At 34.1% G+C, this 24,640-nt stretch overlaps 1 protein-coding gene and 1 long non-coding RNA gene across 2 annotated transcripts in view; one reads left to right on the top strand and one right to left on the bottom strand.

The window, feature by feature from the left end:
• The window catches only part of LOC124636704 (semaphorin-2A), a 183,139-nt gene that overhangs the window by 18,235 nt on the left and 140,264 nt on the right, over positions 1-24,640 (top strand). Inside the window, exon 2 of the mRNA XM_047172868.1 lies at positions 20,456-20,608. Coding sequence (XP_047028824.1) covers positions 20,500-20,608 — 109 coding nt within the window. The 5' untranslated portion in view covers positions 20,456-20,499. The remainder of the gene's footprint in view (positions 1-20,455; positions 20,609-24,640) is intronic.
• LOC124636706 lies at positions 15,455-16,627 on the bottom strand. The gene is made up of 3 exons (XR_006985143.1): positions 16,588-16,627; positions 16,154-16,315; positions 15,455-15,506 (listed from the first exon to the last, which is right to left on the bottom strand). It is a non-coding gene; the product is annotated as an uncharacterized LOC124636706 (long non-coding RNA).

Below are 24,640 nucleotides of genomic sequence, written 5' to 3'. Positions count from 1 at the left end.
CCAGAGCGCGGTCTAGTTCGAACATGTAATGAAAGTGCTGGTCAGAAGACCGTAATCTAGACACACGGCAGTGTGTCCGCCAAGTTCGAACAAAAAAAGCGACACACCGGCCGTGGGTTATATTACACGAACCATTTCGGGCCAAATTCGACCCCCCTATAACTCAAAATCTATTTTATTTACACATTTCAAATTTCTAGTATCTGTTGAGACCCCCTCACTTATCTAAAATACAAAATTTTATTAATATACCTATTGTAGGTCTTGAGATATTGACGTCAGAAAATCGCTATTTTTACTATACACTCACTGACTGACTCACTGATTCACTGATTCACTGACTCACTCATCAAAAACCTAGACCACTTCCAATGGTCGTATTGACTTGAAATTTGGCATGGAGGTAGGTCTTTATGTCAAGGTAAAGGGAAAAATCTGAAAATGGCCAAGTGTGAGTCGGTTTCAAAATAATGAAGGTGTAAAATACCCAATGTAAATTTATACCCCTAAGGAACTAAAACGAACTAAAATCTATATTTATATAATATATCTTCGAATGGTCGTACCGATCTGAAATTCGTTACAAAGGTTTGTATTTAGTCAAAGTAAAAATCTGAAAACGGCCAAGTGTGAGTCACTTTCGAAAATAACGAATGTGTAACTTTGATCCACGAACATAATATATGATAACATGTCATGTCAGTCAGTTGGTAAATCTAGTCCAATTAGTTAATCTAGTTCATTTCTTTGTAAGAAGCATAGTGCATATTCAAAAATCTGAAAGATAGTATAAATGAGACATTTCCTTAACTAACTTAATCATAAGAAAAAAATAAAATAAACAACCTTACAAAAATAAATGAAATCCCACCCAAAACAGAAATGTGAAAGGCTGCCAAGTTCGATAATATGGAAATCCTTCGCCTATAAAAGAAGTGAGATCTGAATAAGTACCAAGTTCCATACACATACCTCAGTTAAAAATAGTTACTTTTTAATAATGTTACTTGGCAACTTTTAATAGAAAATTAAATACTTGATTCATTGCGTTTAGTAGGTTTATACGAAGGTGTGTGAAAACTTGCCAAGTAACATCATTAAAAAGTAACTATTTTTAACTGAGGTATGTGTATGGAACTTGGTACTTATTCAGATCTCACTTCTTTTATAGGCGAAGGATTTCCATATTATCGAACTTGGCAGCCTTTCACATTTCTGTTTTGGGTGGGATTTGATATATTGTCGCTTTTTCTTTTTTCTTTTACTAACATAATTCTAAGTTTTATTGTTACTAACACAGTTTGGGCCTAGTTGCCATTATTTCTTTTACTAACATAATTCTAAGTTTTGTTGTTACTAACACAGTTTGGGCCTAGTTGCCATTAATAAACAAGTTTATTATTATTAATCCAAAACCAGTCTCCAAATTTAAAATTAGCGAAAATTAACAATACCATAACAAGTAATCGAACAGATGAAACGAATAAAATTATATCCAAACAGTCTTCTGTCCTTCAATTACCAAAGCAACATTATTATAATTGATATATTAATAGAAATTAGCTAGGTATTTACCTACGTAGACATTCGTGTTTGCTTTTAATTAATGATCTAGACACTACGTGGGAGGTAAGGCCGATTCAATATTTCCTGAATATCACAAAATTAGGAACATTTTGTCATTAACGGATGATCATTTCAGCGCTTTCTATTTCACGGTTCACAAATTTTTAGTGATCGTTAAAACAAAATGCATAAACGTCGCCTATCTGCTGTGAAATTTAAACAAAATTTTGTTTAAAGTTTATTATCTGGAGAGTTTTAAACTCGAATATATAAAGTGCTGTAATGTACTATAAAGCTTTACAATGTAACCTCACAAAGTCGTTGCTGGGAAGGTTCATTTACTTCATGTACTAATCTAAGAATACGGCTAGACATGACCTTGTTACAATGGAATATACTTAGCTTATGTCACATCCATTAATGAATGAAGACTAAGTGAAATCAATTTAACTTAGCGTTCTAATTCAGTTATATGTGGTACTGTGATTTCAAATTGATTACCTAACTAACCTACGCAGTTCTATGTTGAGCATTAAATAATTGGTTTTGTAATTAATTGTATTAATATTCATTTTAAGTAATTATTGTACTAATTTAGTCTGTGTAATTAATCACTTTATTGAAACAAGTTCTATCAGATTTCTTCAGGTTCAGAACATTCTACGAGATCCAAGTAAAATACTCCTTCCAATCTTAGCCTAACACAAGCTCAACATGTTTCTCTTAATACTGAACGACCGAACACGTGCCCATAAAAACTTCACACATACCGAACCACGAATTTTCTCTTTGATTTTTATCGATCGTGATTTTCTACATCTAGACAAGTCGTAATAGGGGAACTTCTAATAAGAAAACTTCTGATAGACCGTTTGAAAGTCCGATGGTGGGCGATATCGGGCTAATGAGGTAAAACAGACTGGTGCGATGATTGCGTGCCGTCTGGCTTTGGGTGTAATTTAGTATAGTTAGCAGTGCAGCTACACGTGAGCTCGCCGGGCGCCGAAAATGGATACTTGCGGTGTACTTGTAGTTCGCTGTGGAAAAATATTCTGAAGGCAGTTTCAGGTGTTTGAATTGTGAATGTTTTTGCAGAATTAGTGCTATTATATTATATTAGTGTAAAATCGGCGATTGGAGAATGTAGTAAAAACAGAGTTTTGAAACTTATAGAATAAAATACAAAACTTATAGATTCTTCCGATAATAATAGATTGAACAAATAATTGAAATTAATGGATTTTTATCTGTGCAATTGCCTTTAAAATTATGTAATAAAATAAACATAGGAACACAAATGTTCCTTTTAAAAGTGCATGTACTTTAAGTTGTGCATTTTACAACCCAAGCGTAATGAAAACTAAAAATAATACCATGAAACTGCATAGGTAATGTTAAACAAGCAATAACAATAACTTCCCATTTAATTTTAATATTTGCACCTCATGCAGACTGTAAAAGAAAAAAATATATAACCCTGCGGACACTGCTACGAACGGAGATGGCGAGCGTTAATTGAAATTAAACAAAGATTAGCAGCCGATTGCCATTGGATCACCGCCGCCCGTTCGCAAGAACCTATCTCGTTTTAAATACCAATTCATGGAACGCGATCCAATGCAGACAGAATGTTTATTGAAAAGTAATGCTGACGTTATAGGGTTAAGCGCATAGTTGATTTTATTGAGCCTTTTTGTTATCTACATAATATTTTTTGTTATCCTTTGCGTATTTGTTTTATTTGAGAAGTTAGGTTTAGGAAGCTATATGTACTTTTTAGCAAAATCAAATCATTTCAATTGTAAAATAATTGGATATATTTACAATTTTATGAAACAAATATTACACATAATATTTAACTAGTAAATCCACTTGTTCACCTAATGAGTACTCTCTATTACGATAACTATTCACAACGTTTAATATATCTAAATAGTGTAATATGAAGCCACATTCCAGAGCCTAATTTAATTAAAACCCAATGGGATTAGAAGGGATAAGTTATGTACTTATCAAACCGCGTTGCCCTAGACACTGAATATTCAGACTCAGATCGATATAGAAAATTAAGATCAGACTGAAAAAACTAGATATATTTTAGTCATCAACAGTTGAAGACCTTTTAGATTAAATTCGTGATCTTTTGAAAATAATATCGTTTTAGCAACTCGAGAGTGAGATACAATTTATTTTAATTGATGCACTTTAAAATGTAGCACGTAAATTAATTTACGAAATCTCTCAGTACATTTTTTTAAATAATACCTGCGTTTTATCTATAAGTAAATATCTTTTCATTTATCTATCCTCTATTTGGTTTTCAAGACACTTAATCAACAAACGGAAGGCTTCGTTCATTGTTATCTTCTTTTATTAGCCCCCGCCCTGAATTTATTATGTAGCAGTAACTCAAATAAGTGAATTCGCTTTTATGTAGAAAAAAAAAACTTATAAAATTCTGGTCTACTGGCTGAAACCGAACAATGGACCCTCCCAGATGCCGGTCACGTTTTGTCGCCTTAAAAATGTGACGGTTAAATCCATAAAGTACTCGAAAGTATTACTATTCCTCGTCGGTATTTCCTTTGAACTGCATATTATTATATTAGATTTTGCCTCCACTAACTCCCTTAAAACATTCATGGGAGAATGGATTTTGATTTTTCTTAAAAAAAAAATTGCGATAAAACTATTTCTCACTATGCAAAGGGTTATTTTTATTTTATGTAGTTTTTAACATTCTTTATTTAAAAAATACATCAAAGTATACTTTAGTTCATATTAATTTCAAAACAAATAGTCAGATGGAAGCAGTTTCATATAATTTCAAGTTTCCTGCCACAACGTTGTTTATTCACGACCAGGTATTAATAATTGTAACCAAAATCAATTTAACTAACGATTATACCACACACAAAACACATCAATTTACCTGAATAATGATTGAAATAATTGACATCAGTGAAATAGGAATGTTTGGCCTTAAATCTGAATTCAATTCATTTTCTTCAAGGTTCACGCCATGTCGATCAATAGGCACAATAATAATATTAAATCAATAAACATTTACAAACTTTTTATAGATAACAGTTAGTGTAAATTTTCATAACCACTAAGATATAAACCACAGGTTTACATTACAGGCAATATTCATCCGAAATGTGTTACAATTGGTGTTGATTATGAATAATTCAAGCTAGAACCTACACAAACACGGTATCTTCAACGCTAACAAACTGCGGAGTGTACAAACCAACAGTATTGGAGACGGCATACCGATTGCCGATCTGCATATTCGAATAGCTAAGTGATATTCCAACTATCCCGCCTCCCATGGTTGTCTATAGAAACTGAAACATCATAAAATCCATGGAATGTCGATAACGGCCGACCCCACTCTCTGCGCGCTAACGTGTCAATGTATTGAATTTCAAAGATGATTAATAGGATTACTTGAATTCTTGGACCTATTCTGTTTCAGTGTTTTGTTTTGGAGTACGTTTTCAGTGATGAGTTATAGTTTTAACGGACTATTCATTTTGGATTGTGCATGTTTCAAAACAATTACACGTAACATATGTATTTATCATGAAAAATAAGCTCTGTAATAATTTTGAATGTTACCTGTGTTGGCTTGTGCCAAAGTTACCTAATGTAGGTAGTATATAAAACTTCACACTGGCAGCATATAAAATACTAAAAACCAAATAATTAAGAATATTAAATACAAAGTCTAGTAAATAGTTTTAACAATAGTGCGATGGACGGTCTGACACATCAATGATTACCTAACGATTACGAAACATAAATGTCACATTTAGGTAACGAACATAAAATGGGTAGTTTAAGTGAATGAACATATAACTTCAATTAATTATACAGAATTTGTTAACAATCATCTGAATTTATGTTCCCCTTGAGAATGACCAGCTAGGTTTATATTTGAATAACAAAGAAATTTAATTTGATTAATTAATCAACCCGCATAGTGTTGTTTCTAATTTTTTCAAATAATACAATTATAATGATCTCTAGTGTTAGATTATACTTTTGTTATAAGTTTTGCTATTAGTTTAACTTAAATATAAACACAAAATGAACAAACCTTCCTTATTTTATTTTGCAAAGAAATGCTACTCAGTTTATTGCATTAATCGCATTGAAAATGCCTTAACATGTAATCATGTAGTCCAGTGTATATAAATAGGTATGCTCCACTTTACGCTACTGAGTTAACTATATTCATAACAAATAGAGTAGCTTCCTATAAAAAAGGCAAAAGAGATTATAAAGTACACACAATACTGTACGAAACACACTGTAATATTCACAGTGCAATATGAAAACATTTTTTCCGAACAAAACCTTATTTCACACTGTGTGCACATGACTGTATATCTTGTCTGATTTCTCAAGAGCGTAGCAAAAAATATTTGGCTCGCATCAACCACATTGTTGTAACAATTTTACATAAAGCAAGAATATTATTCCCTTATTTTCATACGCAACATTATTTAGTTTCGTTTGTTTGCAACGAAAATGTTTTTATTTAATGCAAACGTATCTCCCAAAGCCACAGGTTCATATATCATGAAGTTGTGTTATTTTATGTAGCTAGCTTACAATGTTAGTGCTGTTTTTATAATTTATTAAATTTATTCTAAAAAAATAATAAATCAGAGGACTTACATACATTATATTTAAACTCTGTGTATTGTGCAAGAAGGGATTAACTTATTTCGAAATCTCTCATTGTTATTTGTAGACACAAAATATTTTATTTAGAATTGCTGGTGTTGTAACACCAGCAATTCTAAATAAAATATTTTCGTAGTACAGCTAACATTTGTTGAATTCATAAAGTTTTCTCATAGGCCGACTTTTTCCCCTACCGTTTCGGATGCCCGAAAGTGTGAAAGCATGTTGAACAAGTAGAGAAAACCCGGGAAAAGGGGAATATCTCCCACATGACAGGCATCACCTCGGGCGATACTGCTTTTTACCAACCACCCTTGCCGTAAAATGGGGACAAAATTGGGCCATCATTCCATATTACAATTTTGAATTAGCCTCCTGTGTAATCCTCTTAAAATCTAGTGGCCTCGTTCAGAACGAGTTGTGTGATTTAATATACTAAAATAGATATACATTTTGGACGTTGAAATTAATTAAGCGTGACGAAAATCGTGCCTAGTTTTAAACGTGAAATTCCGAACATTTAACGCTGTTATTTCAGCTAGCGTGAAACATTTTCAGCGTGAAATAAAATAGTTGCAAGAGCGGTTGTATCAAGTTCTTGCACTGCATTATGACGGCTAGTTTTAGAATTTCCTCATAATAGTGGCCAGGTAGTCACATAAGCCGGTGTGTCTCCAACTCCATATTTCATACTTGGACGGAGAATGCCTGGCACGCAACGGCCCGCGTCGAATATTGGTCAGCGTTAGGTATTCCTGACTAGCTTCATTATTATTTTATAGAAATATGTAGGGGAAATTGAAGTTGCCGATGGACTTTCATAAAGTTTGAAAATATTTTAGTAGAAGGTGTAACTCCAGTGTAGCCTGAGACAACTTTTAAACAAGCATACTACTTATTCATTTATAACATTAACATTCCTAATGCTAAGGCTAAACAAAATATGCGTAACTTAACACCACGAGCACACATATGTACTTACTCTACAGAGACGTATTTTCATAAAGTGTGAAAAAAGGTAAGGCTCTGTTGTTCAGAGGTGCGAACCGAGTCTCATATTACCGATAGACAAAACGATCCGACAGCGAAAACTACCAAACTAAACCAACCACAACTATCCCACATTGCCAAGCTGTTTACATCTGTAATGCGTACATACCACGGTTTCATTTTGATAATAGCAGAGTCGACTTGCGCTGTATTTCTTCCGGCACGAATTATACTTTATCCTTGAAGACCCAGAATAGACAAAAGTCACTCTGCTCGACGGTCCCGTCCGTTCGAATTTAGACTTTATTTGGAGGGAACAAAACTTTCATTTTCCCACTCCTTTTATTTTAGCTTCCATTGGAAAATGTCATCGCGACAGGACTAGGCGTAAGTGAACGCGTCAAAGTGTAAAATGAGGGGTTTTGCACCGTGTCAGTGAAAGTCATTAGGAATGGAATGGATGAAAATTGCGTGCATATTTAGGTAGCTCTCTAAGTTAATATGAACGACGTGATGAAATGAAAATGTCCCGGCGCGTTTTTGTCGTTTAATCTCGAGTGATTTTTGGACCATCGGGAATTCGGATTCTTTTATTAATTTCGTGCGGATGGGTGATTATGAACGGACGCGCTCTTTGCGTGGAACCAGCTTGTTTTGTTTAGGAGGTATGACGTAGCGTATGTGATTGTTATTTTGCGTGCAGTGAACGTAGTGGGTTAGATGCAGTGCGGTGGCTAAATCAAAGACAACAATGGGTGGGTCGGATTGTCTGCGCGGCGCACTTTGCGCCACTTTCGCTACTTTGTGGATTGTGGAGAGGCGACGGAGGTGGCGGCTCGCGAAATTAGATCGTACAGCCAGAAAAAAATGTTTACTTCACTGATTGGATTTTATATTGATGGCTCGTATTTTTACGAATACTCGTTTGCTGCGCTATTTGCGAGATCTTAGTTTACCGCAAGTCTACTTTGTAAACCATACAGAGTTTACTTTCTATTTGCCAAAATACGTTTATAAGATTTTTCCCTAATGAACATATAATATTCCATTTTTTAAATTATATTTTTGATATTAGGCGGTAGATTTTTTCTGCAGTCGGTATTGCAAACCAGACCATTAAAAGCGAGGGTGTGAAAATTCGCAGCTTATTTTCACCGTGCGTTACTATGGATCTACATGTATCTACTCATCTCTATGTACGTCAGTTTTGTCTGCCACTGAAATACAACTGTTGCTTGAATAAAGTATTACTTATCCATTATTTATTCACATGGATACGGAGCTTTCAAGGTTTACACTTTTTTTTGTACCGTCTCGGTAACTACCTAATACACTTAATGGTATGGGTTAGCAATTGATTATTTCATTAAGTACATACTATTATATATTAAATATATTAAATATTTGTACGACAGATTTAAATAAGTCATTGAGGACAAGTAATAATTGAGGTCATAATGTCTAGTCTGCGCCTAATTAACGGTCTAATTACACAATAATTACTGTTCAGACAGAACATTCAATTAATTTCTAATTGAAATAACGTCGATAGCAAGACTTCATAAGCGGAGTTACAAAATAAGGAATTTTAAATTGCCAAACGAATATTTTTTAATTGAAAATGGAAAACAAAAAGTGGTAGGAACGTGAGGCGACAGAGTAGTAAATTAAAAAGCAGAAATATTAGAAGTGCAATTTTCTGGGATGTTTTATGTCGTTTCATTTTTATCTGGGCAGTTTCTTTTGTGCTTGGCATGCTGTTATCTGCCAGGCTGGCAGTTGGCGAGTTGACGGTATCGTGGCAATGGCAATGTTTTGCCAAAGATGCAAACTGGAGCTGTCACGTTGTTTCGCGCCGTCTTATGTTTATTTTGCAAGTAACATTGACACTATGAATATTTTAAATGGTAATTGAATTGTGAAAATGTTATACGTCGATAGAGGAAGAAAGATTTTAGTTTTTCTTGTACTTATTTCAGTTTTTGTGGGACGTAAAAATATTATTAACACAAATTATGAATTTTACTCTACGTCTTATCTGACTAGCGAGGAAAATTTCCATAATCGTCACACTTAGGCGACTTAGTGATCACAATTTCATGGAATTACTCTAGGTAAATACCGCTACCCATTTCCCTGGGTTAACCCCTTAGCTTCTTACAGCACCCAAGGGGATGATGGGGAAGCCGAATTCAAAAACAGGAACCTCAGGAATTAAGTACAGGTTCTGCAACTGGTTAATATGGAGCCATTTGTGGGTATAAATTAAATTAATATTGCAGACTTAATAGATTTTTTTTTTCAATATATTGACCCTCATAAATTAAACCAACTTGGGTATTTATTGACAGAAATATTTTAAGAATAAGAACAAATATCCTAAAATGATGACACTTATAACTGTATTTTCTGTCCGTCTCTATCAAATACTATACACGCCTACAATCTCCAATTTTAATACATATAAGGGTAGACACACACCACCACTTTCTGCAAGATATCAAATATCATGTCATTTTCGAAAACAGAACGCTATTCAAAACAAAAACTCCGATGAATATCTCAGTTCCTTTCAAGACGCGGCACAAAGCGCACGCGTCGCTCATGTTATGTGACGCGCTCTTAAGAGATATAAAATGGGTTACTGGGGTACCGATGTATTATCATTTGCTTATGCATTATTGAGAATCTTGTGAATGACATTTGCTTTCGTTCGTGTTAGGGTTTTGTAGTTGGGGAGATGCTGTTTATAATGATGGACTTAATGTTATGAAGAAAAACGAAAACATTTTTTTTCACATGTTCCAAGAATAGGTTTCTACAAGAACCAAAACACCAGAAGGTTATGTAACATTGAAACTATGTTTACGACATGTTACATTAACAAGATAATATTAGGATAACTACCTACATAAACAATGAATATATTAACCAAACTTTACTCCTGATTTTAATTTACAAGTTGTATCGAAAACTAAGTTTGTACACGAAATTATTAATGAGCTTTCAGATTTAATGTTCGAAGTAGATATTTACAGGATATCTGGGGCATAAATTCAGAATATTTGGTTGAAGCCTGATTACGCCCACGCTCGCCAAAATCTTTGAGATTTTAAATATTTAAAATAAACTTTGCTACGGATCAGATTCTTGTTATTAGTTTAAAGTAATATCTTAATAAGGGCCTTAATTCTCACAAAATTCGATGTTTTTTACCTAGATTTATGTTATCTACAGCCAGTTTCTTCATCAAAAGTTAAAGATCGTTACTTTTACTTTAGACATTACTTTAACTTTAACTTTTGATGAAGAAACTGGCCGTTAGACTTTTATAGCTGTTTTGCTCTAAATGTGGGCTGCACCATGTAACTATGACAATTACCAAAACAGCTGTAAAATCGTAGATACTACCGTTTGGCGTCAATTTAAGGGCTGTGGTTTGTTTATCGTTGTAGTTAATTGGTGCAACCCACTCTTACATACTACGTAGACTTAAGTAACAAACAACAAATACTCAATTTCAGAAACTATAAATAAAATAAGCGAGTGTTCGCACTTGTAAGCGTTCCGTATTTGGTAGTATTTGCCACGTGTTTGTTTATCACAAAAACCATGAGAACAAACCCCACATTGGATAAAATAATTCGTCATTGTTGCATAACCGGCGCTGCGCGGATTTTCCCAAAGGAAGCTAACGGCCAATATTTCCTCTCACTTATGTTGGTTTTCGCCAATATTTCATATTAATCCGTTGATACGTTTATCAGCTTTTCCTGTATTGGTTTATACGGCAAAAATATGTTTTTGCAAGAATGGCTACGTTATTGCTACGATGTAATATAATATTTTTGTTTTTCTCATTTGTTTATTGGGTGCTTCATAATAATTCAGTGTGTTATTATTGATCGATTGACATGACTTTATAAGAGTCATAAGGTTATTGATTGTTGAACATAAGGTAAGGAGCTAAAGACAGGACACAAAAGCAGTTAAACATTCGGGTATTACCTCCCAAACAAAGATGTTGCTCATTCGAAGTGAAGCTGTAATTCAATTTTCTCTGTTGCTTGGTGCGCGTACGTCCGTATGTATGAAACCACTTTGTTGCCGGCGTCAGGCCCACTGGATTTCTTTGTACAAAGGGCCACGTCGGCAACACGTTCATGCACCCACATCGCCGTGCTACCTTTGTACATATACTTACATAGTAAAACTAGCCAGCTCAATAGGTTACATTTAATTAGTAAACACAATTTTAAGCTCTCACAAAGAAGCTTAGGACAATAACACGATGCCTACATCTGGTGTTATTCCGTTCATAAAACGCAATACAGCTCTTGGGACGACGCAATTAAAATAAGACGGAGCCGAGTGGGAGCTAGCATTGTCTTCCTCCTCGTCCGCCTATAATTTAGATAATAGGCTAGAAAATATTCTTTTGTCTTTCAGCAGACTATCTGGTTGTTAGCAGTCGTTCGATTATTTGCCAAGAATAAGGAGTTCTGTCGGCTATCGCTAGAGCTCCACTTTTATGGCGTCAATAATCCGACAAAGGGACTTGGCACTCGGCGTCCTTGCATTTAATGGTAAATCATGAGTCTGATTATCTTGAATTATTGCCAGTTTTGTTTATGTTACAATTTCCCAAATCTCAATTGTGTCTGTTAACAAAAGACTTGAAATTAGGTACCTCTTGAAGTGGAACATCTAGCTTATCTCGAGGAAAATTAATAGATGTAGGGATTACATCTAAAGACAATTTTGAACAAATCAAAGCGTTGATTCATAATAATAAGCAGTTACAAAAAAGGCATATAAAACAATAAAATGTATACGAAACAGATTTTGAAAATGGTTTTAAAATTCCGTACTTATAAAGTGCAATTCACACTGCAATAACTCGTTTCGCCTCGCGGCGAGTACCACGAGCGTTCTAACTATTGTTAATGACCCACCAAGGACATAATTACATTTTTTCACACCCCCTAATAGCAATTTCACTAATTCCGTTAATTTCAAGCGCGAAAACTTGCACCCGTTGTGAGAAATTAAATTTCAACTGAGGTTTCGGACGGAAAAAAGTTTTTGAATTATAATTTATGAAGTTAGTATTCTCTGCTTTAAAAGTAGATATTACAAAAGTATTTCTATTCTAATCTCGTTAACTGAAAATACGAGCGTATCATGCAGGTATTATTTTATGCCGGTTCCTAGAATCGACTAAAGATAATTGGGGTAGTTCCAACATTCACAGAAGGACTAAAAAAGAACGCGACAGTAAATTAACACAGTTTCAACGAAACAAATAGAAATGAATCCATTTTCCATTTGCTTTTTAATATTTGAATTATCTTTTAAGTATATTAGAAGTGAGAAATAACAAAAAAACTTAATTTAAGAATAACTTTTGTATTTAGGTATTACAAGCTTTTGTATTGACGCAAATATAATTCTACTTTTTACTTCAAACAAAATATTTGTTCGTAGTCTCTGATTACGAAATTAATGTTTAAAGTTGGCAACTTTTCGCAATGATTGTAAAACAAAACCCGCAAATCATTTGAAAAGCGACTCTCTACCAGGCTCAATTACTTTTTAAAAGATAGACGAGGCTTTTATAACTTTCCTAGGGTGTTTCATTAAAAATTTCCTCAAAGAGACCGAAGCTTGTCTCATTATTATATAGGATTTGAAGAGGACAAGGTGCTACAAACGACGAAACTCCGGTACAGTTTACCTAAGACGAACGTTCAAGCCAAAACGAGTTGCTATTAATATTTAATGTTTTATCTTTGTGCCTTTTTTACTCTGTTTTAAATCTTTGATTCGTGTCGCGTTTTTTGTGTTTAAGTTGCGGCAATGATTCCATTGATGACAAGATCTGTAACATTTTTACACTGTTCCATTGACAAAAACTAATTGGAATAAATTACGCGATTTTGTACTCGATTTAATATCAAAAGATTTTAATTAAGAGTTAAATTGCTTGTTAACGAGATATCTTTATAATGGCTCGGTTGATTGAGTGTTGCACTGAATAACTCTTCGTCGCATAAAGGCGACGCGGTAAGGCCAAATAATTACGAACTGGCTCACAGTGGAATCTTTGATGCCTTAATCAGGTGAGGACGAGCGACCACGCCTGCTGCCGTAATTAGAATGTCTCCTTGTATAGCCAGCACCTTTAACATGCGAATGAATAACGAACGACACTTCATTTAGGGCCAATGGAGTACCGTCATTATGGTATAGATGGCGCTGTAGTGTTTTGATTTGATAGGAATTAAAGATTTCATAGATCCAGTTTTGTAGGTTTATAAGTCGTTTTTTTACACGTCTTCTGCATTTTCTGTAATGTTTTTTTTTTAAATATATTATGTCTTGTGTTTAATTATCTCACAGAAAATATTGAATCATTACAATTTATTTCATGAAGTATACAAATACTTAGTCATGAGAAATAAATAATGTTTCACCAGGCTGACGCTAAAGAAAATTCATATTACATTCATGGGTTTTAACCGTCTGGCGGGATAAAACCTTATACGATTAGGCTTAGCCTAGTATCCTTTTTATTTTCCAAACAATATAGAAGAAAAGCTTACTTAATTTATCGAAACGACACATAAGATCGGTTCTCCCATTCTTTCGTTCTAATGATGCACATTGCAATTACAGCGGCTTAAGGCACACAATTACAAACACCCATCTATTATTACTCGCTCTATTGTACGAGTAACACACACACACTGTCGACTAAATAGTCGGCCGACTGTTGAAACACTGTTCAATTACTGGTACATAGCTGCATCCGGTTAGACTGGAAGCTGACCCCAACTCAGTTGGGAAAATGCTCAGAGGATGAGAGTTGACCTGATGGTTGGCAATTTTTATTAAAAAAAAAATCTTAATCCCAATCAAAGTTTTCAGTCAGTGGACTGAGGGATTGTTCGAAAGATTTATCGCGGCCCTGGAACAAAGAAGGCTAAGAAGGAACATGATGGGTTTTAGTCAGTAAGAGTCTGATACTTCTCTCACGCTGCACCCATAGCATTAGCCGTCATTTGATGATTACCCGTAAAAAAAGTTTTCAAACTTCTAAATACCTGCGGGCCTAGCATGACCGCCATAGAAACAGCTTTTGTCTACCGGAGAATCGACAAAATGAGAGATTGAAGAAATATTTCTATCGATCCGAGCATGGCGATGTTTGACATCGAGAAGAGAAATGTTTCTTTTCTTCATCGACATGTGTCTATCGCCTCGAGCATGACGACTATATTTTATCTACTTTTGACATTTGGGAGTAGATATAACTTTCTATATGAAATGTCAAATACTCTACATCTCATCGGACCTAGACAAGAGTAGACAAGAATATTATTATAATTTTAAGTTCTCAAATAGCATTTACAAAGTATTTCGGGGTCCTACCGTCGTCATGTGGTCAGTTTTTATGCTGAGAAGAATCAGTGTAAAGCTCAAAGAACGAGCTGTACGAGTGTTAGGCCTCTCGACATCGAAAACGTAAATGTGCAGAGATGGTGCAGTATTTGTGCCAGGAATCTGTCTCCTATATCTCAGGGTCTGCCTGTTCTTGTCAATGTAAGTACCTACAGTCTATTTTATTTCGTTGTGCTTTCCAATTGTTATCAACCAAAAATATGACAAAGTTTTCATCCTTATAGATAAGGTTAAAGTTAAAGTTAAATATAGAAAAATCTATTCACTTCATTTATTATTGTTTCTAAGATTATTTTGTCTATTATGTAGGTATTGCCCTTCATTGCAAGAAAATGATTAAACAGAAGAAAAATATTTAACAAAGCCTAATTGTTGCAGGTTCTTTGCTCGGGTCCTGCTTAGGTCATTAACAACATTACTAACCACTGTTAGCAAATTTTTTAAACAATTTGTTTTTGCAGTGAATACAAGGTTAGTATACCTAATATTAGTTATGACCTCTATTTCAGATTGTAAATACTGAGTGCAAAATACTGAACATAAATGCCAATTATCGTGACAGAGTTCATAAACAATCAATTTTCAATAGTTCTCTCATTAAGAACGAACTGCGCAGGCTATATGACTCTAGAATTGGACAGTTTTATCTGCTAAGAAAAAAATTACATTTTAAATAAACAACCATTATGATTTTAACATTCATATTCTTTATTAAATAATATAATTTCAATAATTTATAATTTGTAAACTGAAGGCCCAGCTGTCATTTAGCATCCTTTTTTTGTAATCTGAAACACAAACACAAAATTAAATTATCATTCATTTTCAGGGGATTCTAGTTATGCATTAGGGTCTTGGCTCATGACACCAATAATAATGCTGATAATGTATCAGTATCAGTATGTTATTCTTTTATAATACTGTAAAAACTCTTTACCAAACACACAGTTATTTTTTTTTGCAGGGTGCCTATGCTACAAGCTACAACTCTTCTTCCCAAGGAAAGGCAGAGAGAGAGAGACACACTAATGACCTTAGTGGTAGCTTACTATAAGCTGCAACTCACAGAAGAGCAACTATTATGAATATCTTTGTATATCAACAGTTCTTCAAACCATACAGACAGAATTGAGTTGCTGGGGAGTTTGTTCCACCGCTTCTGCTGCTGATTTTCAGCCTATTTTGAATAAATGACTTTATCTGTAGCCTTAATTTTATGTAAATAAACCTTTACCTCTGTGTAAATGATTGTCTCATTTTATTTTTTATCTTAAGAGTTGTTGCTTATATTATATCACACAAGCAACAAATAGGTACTATAATTATTATTGCCATAATTATATTTTGACAACAAAGCATGAGAGTTTTGCTAGAATGAAGCCAACAAGTCTGGGGAACTATTACTAGTAAATGAATATTATTTAAAGACACTTACTAATAGAATATTTCTCGTGTCAGCATTGTATGCCAAGAACTCGTTCTTTTTCCATATTTTTCAGCAGCTTTTGAATACTGACCCATTCTTCTTTGTCGTGGCCTTCTTTTCTCAATGGATCGCGATACTATCTTCTCTGTTTATTGGATGGGACTTCGTACGCTGTAAATAAACAGTTTTTGTAACGGCGAAAGTAAAAACACTTCGGGCAATAATATAGGGAAGCAAGATAACAGTGAGGAACACATGGAACTGTGCATGGCAAAGTTTTCATCAGGCAATGCCACCAATCACCATTTATTGAGATTATTATGTTATTTTCCTTTGTTCTTTTCATCGTATGTATGGATAATTAATTATTGTTCGTTTAGATTAATTACACACAACTATTGGAATAATCAGTACTTTATTTATTATACACAAAATCTACTTACTTTTTCCTTGCCGCAGTAGTCACCAATATTAAAAATCAACAACTTAAATTAATATGTAAAATCAACAACAATAATCGTTTTTTGTAAACAAACAAACATCAACCATTTTAGTTCCACAGATAAGAAATAAGTTCGATGAATACGTTTTGTTGTTGCTTTGAGTTACGTGAGTTTATGTATAGGTTCATGCGTGAAAAATAGTGCATTGACACATTTTTTTGGCTAACTAAACGTAAATTCATCGCAGAACGACCCATCACTAGCTACTTATCCGTTGCTATGGAAAGTCTTTCTCTTGATAGAAACGCGAGTCTACAGCTCGCGCCATGCTCGGGTAGAAGACATGTCGAGTGGGAAAGAAAGAGCTTTGTCGTTTCTTGGTAGAATAGAGATAGAATCGCCATGCTAAGGTCGCTGATCCTTGTACAGTGTGGACTACCATTCATCTTCATGCTAATTTATGAGGCCAAACGACCTATCGGCCGACTAAAAGTTGACAATGTGCAACTCTAAGCATTTGCTTAATTTTACTTTCAGTTTCGTGCACAAAGGGGTGCGCAATAATACCGATTCTGGAGTCTCTGATTGTTTAGACTGGGATATTAACACTGTAATTAAAGACTACCATTATAGTTACAGTTTTGCGAGGAATAAGCGATCTTTGAATACTATTGTTTGTATAAATGACCAGGTTTTTATGGAGAATATAGCTATTATGGTTAGTAAGCATTTATCAATATTGACATCGTTAATTGCTTGTAAACGAACCATAGACATAATATTAGTAAACAGGACTGCGCATATAAACCCAAAAAACGAGCCGAGTGAAACAGTTAGTACGGAGGCTGTCTGTCCCTTTCTAATAGGGTGACTATGAGATTAAGCTATGTGAGACAAATCCGAATTTGCTAAGATTATTAAACACAGATTAGTATTGAAGTTTTAACTTACGCAGTTTGTGACCTTAAGATACTAATAAAGGCTTTTAATAATTAGCGGAAATTAGCAGTATAAAAGCAGGAAGATTCGAAGTGAAGACTGTTTTTTTTTTGTATTTCTACTTCATATATAGACTGCTGAGCCATTTATGTCGCCTTTCTTCATTTTTTGGGAAGCTATAACAATAGTACAACAGTTTTAAAATCCATCACCCATATTTTGACTCGTTACAAGAATTCATGGGCACCCTAGTTGTTTGGTTTACGAAAATGTTATTATTAGCTAACCTGTGGAACGATATATTGCAACCACCATAGGATTCACTTTTGCAAGTAGAAACGCAACACTTTTTCACCATTTTAATAGTTTAAATTGATTTAATACAAAAAAATATAAACAAAATTTTAAATGCTGATTACGCGCCAAGAATGTTCAGGGTTACCGCTAGAAAATAAAAAAAAGCAAAATAAAAATTTATGTTGTTTATGTTTTAATAATAAATACGAATAAATTAATGCGATTGTTATTAATTTGTTGACTTACAATTGTTAAAATAAGATAAAAATATAAGTGATTCAATTGTTTTTGGGAAGACAAAACTTTTGATCACAACATTTTTTTATGCTGGCAAGGTGTTAGAAACAGACAAACAGCCTCCGTTCGAACTATCCCTCTCGGCTCGGATTTGCCTCTGTGTATTATGCAACCAATTTAGTACCTTATTGCGTTAGAATAGAGTTCATTTTCGTAAATATATATTTTGAGCGTACGCAATCTTGTTTATATAGTAATATTATATCTATGAAACGAACTGGCCACTTAACAATAATCAAATATAATTTACCTATTTGTATGTCCAGAGAATTCATAAAAAAATATTTATACCTACTAACAACAAAAAAGAAAAGTAATTTCTCACTTGCTAGAGCAACTCATTAGAGAAGGTTTTTATTTGTTCAGGACTGTGTACTAGAAAAACAAAGTCAAATATTTTAGTACTAAGACCGAGTAAAAATGTTGGTCTTAAATAAAGTGTGCCAATATTTTTGCACTTGATTTGAGTGTCTGGGGATTGTCTGCTAATTTAACGTGATTGTTTTTCGACTTTTTGTTTGGATTAATTCTTGACTTCTTCAATAAGTTCACTCTACGTAACAAATAAGCAAGGTAGTCATGGTCATTATTGAAATTCTAAAACTTTTCTAAGATGTAGCCTTAAAATACATAAACTTCAAAATAAGATTTGCATGTTGACTAGTGATTACTGAATTGCATGTAACATTGAAATTATTTTTCAAATATGAAACTGGTTACTCAGCATTATGTTAAACCTATTAACTTTTAACTAAAATATAATTTCGTAAAAGAACTTCATGCCAATGAATAATTCAATAAATAATGTTTTTGTAAAATTGAATTTTGTACTTTATTTTCAAAACTTTTTTCAAACGTCATCCCATATACCTGCCTGACCTGAGATATAAAAGGTTTACACATCTTAGGCTCTTTCCACATAGAGCAACTGCCAACTGGCAACTAACTTTTTCATTTATTAAATGGGCCCACTCATAGCAACTTTACCATAAACAAATCTTTAAAAAGTTGCCTCAACTCCATGTATAAAACGCCTTAAGTCTCACCTGTAGCAAAAAATATACATACGTCACCCAAAAGCGATAGACGTGACAGTTAATCGAATCTCTGAACAGACGTGAAGCGTCCACTACATTCGGCTTACGGCGTTCAAATAAAAAACGCGCACAGAATTGCTTTTCCCCGAAAACGATAGTGTGAATGAGTGAGTCTCTTTTCAAAGGGTGCAAACAACGATACGTTTGACTGTGTATGTAACTATGAAGTGATTTGTCCACGGGTCAATTTTATGGCGTTACGTGGAAAATGATCCATTGTTAACCGGCCGGTATTAAAGCAGGTTTTATTGTCGAGTGAAGTGGCCTGTTGTGTTAATATTGTTTGTCAGTTTACACCGTTAATACCGTGAATGACAAGCGTGTTTTATCGAGAACTTTTGGTTCTTCACAGAAATAATTAGTAAGAAGATTCAGAAAATAAATACCTATTTATTTGCTTATCAATGAACACTGATTGGGGTGATCTCGAATAAGTCGCTCGTAATCTTATACTATCTTATTTCAGTAGATCTCATTCAGTCTCGAAAAGCTAATTTACGTGCTATTGTGACATCAAATTGATTTGGATCGCACCAAACAAAGGTGAATGCAAAATTCTGTAATAAATCCGCAAAGATATAAAACTCCATCTAGGTTTATAACAATTTTAATCCACCTTACAAACTTTGTCGTTGGAGAATAAACACCGAGCGGTATTTTATAAAAAAAGAGAATCCTCTTTCCTTTGGCGCGTTATCTTCCGAATCGTACAATATTCAGATGGAGTAGGATTTGTGAGTTTAACTTTTTCCAGTTATTATTCATAAATGCAAAGGCGCTAGATATTAGGAGAACTCACTTCAGAAGTTGAAGGATTGGATTTGCGAGTTGGATTGGATTTTGTCAATATAACATTGAACTGCGTCTGATACCGCCTTTGATGCGATAATGTTTTATTTCACGTTCGTGACTTATTCAATTTATTTTGCAAAATAATATAAAATTTTATATTTCGAAGAGAGCGTACATTTTTGCTTTGTGTTTTTATAGATCCTTGACTTTATTGCAAAAAAAAAGCAAAAATATAAAATAGTTTTCTTTAATACTGAAGCACATTTTATAGAAAATTATATTCTTGGAATTGCCCGATTTGACAAAAAAAAAATACAATTAAAAAGCACTCACGCTTACTTACAACCTCAGCATACACGTAATATGTATTAAATAGGCCTCTTATACTTTTCAATATACATTCATAGTTAGTCCTAAATACCAATATGCTTATTTTCTTTTCATAGGACACGCCAGCGATGTGCACCACATAGGCTGAAGTAGAACGAAGATGGACGCTCTAACGCGTTCAGTTCGAAGCACCATGGCTTTTGTGTGGATCCTCATAGGGTTGGGAGCCGTCCACGCTGTTAAAGTTGTAATAGAACCATTGCCTAAAGGTAAGTGCCTCCGCCATTATTTAAGAACTCTTGAATACTAACGATAGTTGCACAATTTAACAGTAACGGCAACTGAACCATTTTCATTTATCAAATCGCCGATTAAACCAATGGGCGGCAAGTACAGGTACGGCTGTTTATTGTTATAGTTAAATGGTGCAAATGACTCCTACTATTCAAAAACTGTTTGTTTACGAAGACCAAGACTGAGCTGAAAAATAACATGTGCGTGAAACGGAAAAACTAATGTTTAAAAGAAAATTTGAAGCGGCTTCATCAAACACGTATCTAATTTGTAAAACTGCAACAGTAGAAATGAACATAAAAATAAAGGAGGTTCTAACCTGTCGCTCACAGAGGGTAAACAGGATCGGGCACCCAGTCTTAATTTAGTTTTTTTTTTTTTTTTTAACTTAAAGCCGTGAACCGTCTCCCCTAAAGTTCTCCCCTACGAGTGACTTCTCTTTAGTTTCGTTTAATTTCCTATCTCTCTTGTCGTGACGTTTATTACGGGCTTGCTCACCCACACCAGCAACATCCAACCTACTTTTGTTCGCGGGCACTAATAACCATTTGGAATTAATTTTTATTCGTAGCTCTCGGCTGTCTATTTTCGGACTGTCCCGGTACGACGCTTTATTGTTTTCGCATTAATTTACAGTCCACAGCTGCGGGTAACGCGGATTTCTAAGGAGTTTTTATCTTTGCCTTCAGTATTCTTTCTTTTGAAAGTGAGAGCTCCTATTAATATTAATTAAAAGTTTGAATAATTGAATGGATTCGGAATTGTTCTTCGTTGTTTGGTTTTCACTGACAGTAAATCACGACAATAATTAAAACTCAAGGGATCCAGTTTATTATTCAGAGTTTGTAAGTGACAGATTTCTCACCCTAAAATATGAACATCGGAGTAAATATATTTTGCGTGTTATTAGGACGTTTGTTTATGAAAAGTTTGTTAAAGAATTTATTTACATGGAACGTAATTTATAAATGAAATGGTAAGAGTAATCAACTAAATAACTGAAACAACGTATAAACAACTCAGAAAGCCAGTCACGAAACGAAGGTACAATTAAGAGCTCGCAGTCGGCATATAAAACACGAAGACGCATTCTTTTTGCAGTGTTTCAGGTAATTACTGAAGCGCAAAAACGTTGGCACATAAAATTCTTCATTGATTTACACAAACAAACATCTCTTCGATGTGTGCAACTTTACTTGTACAAACGTATGATTGTGTGACTGTGTGCGTCAATGTTACAATTCCGCTGCAAATCCATGAGGAATTCGATGTCATTTGTTTTTCTTAAGGTTCTGAATGAGTTTACTACCGTAAAACAACAAATTGAAAAGGTGAATGTCCTTTTAAAATGCCTCCTTTATTCATACTGCGTTTGATATTTAATTATAGAATCTTTACAATATGTTTTCCGTTTTACAGATATGTCTAAAATTTTTAAAATTATGGGTGTTCCAAAAAAGTTTTTCCGAAACCTCCTTATATTTTTCCCACTATATTCAGTGGAATTTTCTGCTTAGTTATGACCACTGTAAACGCGAGTCAAAAGCGTTTTACACTGATTACTTCTTCCGACTTCAAACTAACTTTTTAAATAGAATGTAATAATTACACATACATACCATAAAAATATACCAATCTAAAGCAGTCAAATGTGGTTTGTTAGCCAAACGTGATGTTGTTGACTAAATAGTATTAATATGCGACTAAATTCATTAAGGATTGCTTTGTTCATCTTCTATGCTGTACCGGTTGTTCCCACAGACCCGTACAAAACGAATCAAATACGCCCAATTTCGAGCACAGAACCGCATTGTATGGTCCAAGTTCAAACCATGACAATTGACCTCTAATTAAATAAAATCGAATATAAAAATGGGTATGTATCATTCAAACTATTTGAGATAGTTCCATAACTTTGTTAAGGAATATTATTCAAAGAAAGAAATAAAGTACAAATATCGATCTTGCTACCATCGCACTTCTGTGCCAAAATCTTTTCCTAACGCCAACAAACTCGTACATTTCAAACACTAAAGCCTACATAATAAAGTCAAACTATCCCAGACTCAAGTTCTCAGACACTTGATTGGCATTCATACACTATCGATCACAACCTACGTTACTATTCACTACAACACTGACAGTTAGGTCTGTCAGTACAAACCAGGACTACACGTCCACGCACAACATGACCCAAATCAGTATAACAAAGCAAATTCATCAACATGACGGACGCATCGCCATCTATCCACTATGAACTTGTCCCACACTGCCTCACAACGTCTGGTGCCTGCAGGCATAGATCTACTGCTGCCAATTAAAACTATAGATGGTAACATGTCGCCGACGAATGGCCGGACTCATACGGACACGTTCCGACGTTTTATGCTGTCCGCATCCGAAATGCGTACAGGGTGTTAACTGTGTTGAAGTTCTTTTTTCAAATTTTTAAATTCATTTATTATTTTATGACTTCTTTTTTTAAATTAAATGATGAAAAAATATTCTTTTGTATTTTCTTCGTATTGATGACAGCATTTTTTTTTATTTAAATTGGATTTTGAAGTCATCAATTAAACTTATGATATGTCAGTTAGCTTACAAGTTAAAATTTATTAAAATATGACATGGCACAAAATTAAATGATCATTCTTCTATCTGTACATTTTTCTAGGACTAGAACTTTTTAAAAAGTTTAATTTTATCATTAGCAATATTAAAATGTTCTCGCCTCCTTTCTTTTTGGAATCATAAAACGTAAATCTAACAAAGATTCTGTGGGGCTTTTACTTAACTTTTACGACAATGCCTGAGTTTAACGGTTAACTTTAATTACATTTGTACTGTTCTGGGTAATTTCATGCTTCGCTTTCACATTTTGCTTACATTGTTTTAAGTTGATATTGAGTGTTCGCGTAAAAGATATGGCCACTTCACTTCTGTTCGCCTTAATTTGGACATTCGATATGAATACAAAGTCACACTTTAGGGTTGAGAAAGACGACGTTGATTTTATGAAGCGTAATCCAAAGTTCAGCTGTTACTGCGTATATTTTGTAGTGTAATACTATCATAGAGAAAATGTAGTTTCTAATTTAAATTCTGCAATACTTAGTTTAAAAATAGAGACAACCTGTATTTTCTTCAAATTCACGATCTTTTGCGGTTCTTTCGGAGGAAAAACAGTCTAAAAGCATAAAAAACGTTGGTACCAGTAACTTTACCTACCCTCAGTTTGAAAATATACAATTTTTGTTTAGAAACACTCTGTTTTGTTTACCGAGGGTTCCCGAGCCGGTGGGGGGACGATTTGTGACACTAAAACAAATGACGCGCGCCCCATGGTCGATTGACGACATGACATGACCAAAACTGCAGCAACTAACTGACCAATAAATGTGCAAGCCTGCATTTTATATTTATAAAATAAAAAATAAACCTATGTTATTTGTTTGCCCAAAAGTTGTATTTTTGGGCCTGTATTTTTTATGTGTCACGAGTAGAGATATACGAGTATGTAAATACACAACGTGATATATTTTTTGTACTTTTACTATTGTACCTTCCAAAACATAAAGGGCCTTACTACAAAAACTTTAAACCCTGTTTTACACTTGTCTAATAAAATTTTGGCTGCAAAATGAACCATATGTCAACGTCATAATTTGTCATTTTTTTAGACAAGGCATAAACTGACGTTTAAAAGTTTTTGTGGTAAGACGGCAAGAGTTTCAACATCAACTCAAATTTTCTAGCCACATAAGAGAATATAGTAAGCAAAATCTCTTTTATCTTTTTCCTTATTCAAATTATTCGTATTACCGGCAAGACGGTGTTAAGTAAAACAGCTGTTCCAGATCTCACGTTTAGTGGTAAGGAACAACTAAGATGTAATGGGTAATAATGGATCCGTGCCTTTAGGCTACGCGCCAAAATTCCCTCCCTATTTATGCACTACTTAAAATTTACTACCAAACACTGGGAACAATAAAATTCTTTTTTTTAAT

The sequence above is a fragment of the Helicoverpa zea genome, chromosome 14 (assembly GCF_022581195.2).
Source record: "Helicoverpa zea isolate HzStark_Cry1AcR chromosome 14, ilHelZeax1.1, whole genome shotgun sequence".
In the NCBI taxonomy this organism is placed as follows: Eukaryota; Metazoa; Arthropoda; class Insecta; order Lepidoptera; family Noctuidae; genus Helicoverpa; species Helicoverpa zea.
This window is presented reverse-complemented; position numbering and strand designations above follow the sequence as displayed.